Source organism: Rhinopithecus bieti, unplaced genomic scaffold (genome assembly GCF_001698545.2).
Source record: "Rhinopithecus bieti isolate Rb0 unplaced genomic scaffold, ASM169854v2 scaffold_6935, whole genome shotgun sequence".
Classification (NCBI taxonomy): domain Eukaryota; kingdom Metazoa; phylum Chordata; class Mammalia; order Primates; family Cercopithecidae; genus Rhinopithecus; species Rhinopithecus bieti.
In genome coordinates, this window is record NW_016805255.1 from 1,493,866 (window position 1) to 1,499,463 (window position 5,598).

Here is a 5,598-nt window from a genome sequence, read left to right on the forward strand (position 1 = left end):
GACTCTGTCTCAAAAAAAAAAAAAAAAAAAAAAAAAGGCAAAAAAATACATTATCCTTAAATTATAGAATTCCAATCAATGAACAGATAGCTTCTCTTTAAAACACGGTTCAACAGTCTAAACGTAATTAATTTTTAAAAAATGTTTTAATATTCCGATCAGAATTTCTATTCATCCCTTCTTAAATATTTTTGCCTAAGGAGTAATCTGTCAATGCACGCAGTTTAAATCATTAACTACATAGCACCCAATCATTAGCATAATTAGCATGTAAATTTCACGAAGGCACTAATTGTGTCCTTTTAAGTGTTTTATGCAACACTCAGTACAAGGAAGCTTATTAAACACTTATTATGTTTAGTAAAAAGAACAAAATGCCAAAACAAAAGTCTTTATTATTCAGCTCGGCTGTCATGTATAATAAAAACCACTGATCAGTATCTATTTCTCCAAGTACAATTATAAGAAACTGAAAACAAAACAAACCCCACTGGAATTAGAAATTCTGTCTCCTCTGTCCAAGAATACTGTTTCATTTTTATATCAGAAAGAAACTGCCAGCAGATAGCATGTAACATGCAGGTTGCCAGGGTATTTGACCTAAGCATTTAGGCACCTTAACCAACCAAAAAGTCTAGTACATGTCATGCACACTTTCTGAGTCATTTTCCTTACCTTTCCCATTTTGCCATGTAGTATACCAAGACAAAGTAAGGAAGGAAGTGATAAATGCTAACGCAGTGGCTACAGTTCCATTGCGGAGCCTCATCTCATTTCACCATCACACTGGTCCATATGTGTATGATGACAACAACCAGGGCTGTTTTCTTCTCACCCTGAAAATCAACTGAATGCAGTCCTCCCGGCTCTAGGCCAACAAAAATCAATAAGAGAGGTTCATTTCAGATGATCTGCAGGAGGGGCCTAGCAGGAACGCCGTTCACAACTGTACACGGGATTGTCTTTGTGGTCTTCATATGCTGATGCTTTGGCCTTTTCCCTTCCTATTCGGGGGAAAAGAGAAAGACAAGCTCATTCAGGAATGCAAAATGTAAGTTTCTTCATTTACTATTCGTCATTATAAACAGACTTTTGGCTAAATTGTATCTATAAAGATTATCCCTACATCGAAACTACTCATTTAACATACTAGAATTATCTGGTCCTTCTCCTCCTGGAAAAAGAATACAAAACAGCTTCAAACTATATTCCCTGCTCATTGGTTTTGTTTTGTCTGTAAAAAGAAAGTGACGGCTACTGATTTTAAAGGGAGAAACGGAGCTCACAGATTCCAAGATGAGAACTCTAACGATCACACAATGGTTCCTGAGTAACATAAACTTCACTCTCCCCAGTTTTCCTATTGCACAATAATAGGAAATTTTTTTAAACAAGAAAATTGACAGAATACAACATATAAGGGTTAAAAGACCTGGGCCCTTGACCCAGCTCTGTCACTACTTACATGTTTCGGGGCGTGCCACTTATCTAGGTCTCAAGGTTTCATTCATAAAATGAGGAAACAATCTGTCCTGTGTCCTCTTTCACATATTGTCATAAATTATAAAAAGGTTACAGTTATTACTGCTATTTATCACGGTCATAAAATAAACGTCGTTTTTCCAGTGACTAACCCACTCCCAGGGTGTAAATAAACTGGAAATATTTAAGCCTTTAGAAAACGCGGCAATCCAACCAGGATACGGTATGCCTTAGGCCCTATCACTCTGCATTGCTTTAACTCAAGAAATCTGGGAAATCACCACTGAACGAACAAAGCTGTCGGGAAAAGGGAACGAAATGGTCTTAAGCACGGCATTCAGCATATAATAGGTTCTCAAAAAATGTTAACTGTACAAAAAACCAAACTTTTTTGGTTAATTGAACAACAACAACAACAAAACCAGCCAGCTACTGGTTCCAGTCCACTCTACGCATGGTCAGTCTCAATCCCTGGAGGCACATCAGGCCCTCCAATATGTGCACAGATTCCTGGTAGCCTCAGGGGGTGCCACAGGATGCACCTGGTAATATACTGACACTGTAGTGGGGAAATTAATGTACCTCCAAACATGGCCAGCAGTCCCAAGGGAAAATTCTCTCCAGGGAAGAGCATGACTGATTAAAGCAGCCATTTGCAGGCAATTCAGAACTTGCCACCACCACTGCTTCTTAACACTGAACATTACTAGAAATTCCCCCTAGTAAAGAAAGATCACAGGAGCATAGTAATAATAATGATAGCCACTACAACTTATGAAATGTTTCCTATGTGCCTGATCGACCATATGGTTTAAATCTTCACAAAATCCTACGAGGCAGGCATTATTAACCCTGTTCTACACATAAGGAAATGAATCCAAAGAAATAACGCGAATTTGTTTGACTCCAAAGTCCAAGCTCTCATCTACTACACTTTCCCTCTCAAACGAGGCACCTGCACCTGGCAATTTGAAGCTAAGTGCCAGGGATACTCCAAGTATCAGGTTAAACTGCAGAATCTTCCCAGAGTATTAATTATACCCAACTGTAAGTGTAAATTAAAAAAAAAAATTATATAACACACACTGATCTACTATGGAGTAAGTTGCAAAATTCATGGAAAATTTCAAAGTCTAAACATGCAACTTTAAACAAATCTCCACTTCCTGTAGCTTTTGGCTAATACCTCACCACCACCCTCCACCAAACTATGCCTGTTAACCCTCCTCAGACGGTAGCTCTATCGTCCATATGATATTCTAGAAGCACCTAACCTCTTTTACTACCTGAAGACAAAGAGCTCTAAAAATATTCTTAAGTAGAAGTTATCATTGTTCTCTAAGACTGAACTTATTCACCTTCTACAGTTAAGACAAGTTAACATCAAACATGACCACATCTACAGTTTAGAATTTAAATCGTCACAGTGGCCAGGTGTAGTGGCTCATGCCTGTAATCCCAGCACTTTGGAAGGCCGAGGCAGGCAGATTACCTGAGGTTGGGAGTTCAGGGCCAGCCTGGCCAACATGACAAAACCCTGTCTCCACTAAAAATACAAAAATTAGCTGGGCATGGTGGCAGGTGCCTGTAATCCCAGCTTACTGGGGAGCCTGAGGCAGCAGAATTACTTGAACCTGGGAGGCAGAGGTTGCAGTGAGCCGAGATCACGCCACGGCACTCCATCCTGGGCAACACAGCAAGACTCCGTCTCAAAAACAAAAAACAAACAAACAAAAAAAACTTCATTGCAAATCGCCTCTAATTGTCTTAAATCAATAAGCACCCAGTAACGAATTCTGATTATAAAAACAGGGGTGATAATTCTATGAATTACATAACTTGGAACGTTAATCCCTCTGTGGCATTATATTAAAATACTTACAACTTTCAGCTGCTACCTACTTAGCCCTGTTTCACTTCAGAAAGAATTTCGTTCTAATAAAAGATCTAAAAACCATACAGGTTATTAGAGTAAGCACTCAATTCATAATGGGGGAGGTAGAGAGCCCATCATATAGTAAAGGATATTTTAAAAGTTTTACTAAATACAAATAAAACTCGTAAAAAAAAATCCGTAGACATGCATAGAGACAAGTAAAAGTAAATGAACTCTGAAACCAAAGTAAACTATTGATATACTACCCCTAATATATGAAAAAATTAAAAAATACTGGATCCAGGAAGTTATGAAACTCTGAAGATACCTACAATGAACTCTACTAGCAAATAAGCCCTGAAGTTTTGCAAGAAAAATATGAGTGTTTTACTCAGTATGAATGTAGTCATACATTTTAAATTAGGGTTTCCCAGCTAATAAGTTTAACTGCACAGCACAAGTGAAGAAACTCTTCGGACAGGAAAAAACCAAGGATCTACTCGCTCTTCAATCATAAGACATAATTCACAGGCTGGCTTGTAAGGCACAGGTGACCCACATTTTTATTAGTGTCCACATTTGCAAAAATTTTTTAATCTAACCCCTTAATATTCTCGGAGACTAACACGTTTGAATCTTTAACAACAAAAAAAAGGTAGTGGCTAAAATTGCTAGTTATTTCTCCACCCTCCCAAAGGTGAATGGAACTTTCTGTTTTTTTGTTTGTTTGTTTGTTTGTTTGTTTGTTTGTTTTTGAGACGGAGTCTCGCTCTGTCACCCAGGCTGGAGTGCAGTGGCCGGATCTCAGCTCACTGCAAGCTCCACCTCAGGGGTTTACGCCATTCTCCTGCCTCAGCCTCCCGAGTAGCTGGGACTACAGGCGCCCGCCACCTCGCCCGGCTAGTTTTTTGTATTTTTTTTTAGTAGAGACGGGGTTTCACCGTGTTAGCCAGGATGGGCTCGACCTCCTGACCTCGTGATCCGCCCGTCTCGGCCTCCCAAAGTGCTGGGATTACAGGCTTGAGCCACCGCGCCCGGCCGGAACTTTCAACTCTAGACACCAGACTGTTTTGTTAGCAATCCTTTAAGGCCTTCAGTCTTCATTTTATTACTGGACACAAAACCTTTACTTATTTTAAAGTGTTCTCTAAATTATTTTAAAGTGTTCTCTGAAATACTCAATATAGTCCATGGCGGAGAACACTTTGCTGAACGTTTGGCATATTCCTTAATCAGCATCCCACTGACAGGGAAGAGGTGCCTTAAGAATGAAAGGCACAGTAATCCCTGATACCCGAAATCAATAAAATCCATGACGTAAGCCTATATAACTTTACATACCACAATTATGGCAAAATTCATTTATTTGCCATTTATAAACGGGTCAGTTTTCTTTAATACAGCTTACATAATGTCATCGCCCAGTGCGTTTGCGGATTTACACGTGTGGGTTAAAGAAATCTATGTCAAGATAACCTGTTCATCAAAGTATTTTTTAAACATTCAGAAAAAGAAACATAAACCACAAAACGCATATTTTTATTCTAAATTTACAGTCTACGTTCCAACGAACGACTCTGTCATTATCTTTTATCAAATAATTCGTCCAACAGCAAAAGCACAACAGCAAAATACATGGAAAGCATTCCAAGCATACATTGTGACTGCTTCTATTTTCCAATGCGGAATGTAGGCAATGAAACCGCTCCAGAGAAACGCACTGTTGCGAGGAATAAAGGCGGGTGTGCAAGTGGCTCAGAAAAGCCAGCTCAGAAAAGCTCGCCTCCGAGATGTCACCTGGCACACTTGGTGGAGTCACCGAGACCCAGCCTCAGGGTCCTACTGCGGCTTCCTCCATACGGAGGGAGCTGAGGCCTGGGGAAACGGGGGGTGCTCTTTCACGCGGGGCCCGCAGCCCTTCACTTTGTGTGAAAATTCCCTGCGAAGGCTTCACGGCCGGTTCCCTCCGGGAGCAGCCCCTGCCCCTGCGCCCCGGACCGTCCGGCCCCCGCCCACCTGCCCCGCGGCCCCGCGAAGGCGCCGACTCCCGCGCAGCCCCTGGGTCCCGCAGGCAGCTGTCCCTCCCCTTCCGCGCCCCCCGGATCCGCACTTTGCTCCACTTTTCCCCAAAGTCGCCGAGCCCCGCCACGCCGGGGAGCGCCGGGAACGCAACAGACGCCCGGCCGGCCGCAGGGAGGGCGCGCGGCCCCGAGGGGTGCGCGGCGCGGGGCAGGGACGCT

At 41.9% G+C, this 5,598-nt stretch overlaps 1 protein-coding gene across 1 annotated transcript in view; it reads right to left on the reverse strand.

The window, feature by feature from the left end:
- MGAT4A (alpha-1,3-mannosyl-glycoprotein 4-beta-N-acetylglucosaminyltransferase A) overlaps positions 1-1,257 on the reverse strand; it is a 117,046-nt gene extending 115,789 nt beyond the window's left edge. The window contains exons 1-2 of the mRNA XM_017871810.1: positions 1,151-1,257; positions 676-1,004 (exon numbers count right to left, since the gene is read on the reverse strand). Of these exons, the coding sequence (XP_017727299.1) occupies positions 676-769 (94 nt within the window). The 5' untranslated portion in view covers positions 770-1,004; positions 1,151-1,257. The remainder of the gene's footprint in view (positions 1-675; positions 1,005-1,150) is intronic.
- Between the last annotated feature and the right edge of the window lie 4,341 nt (positions 1,258-5,598).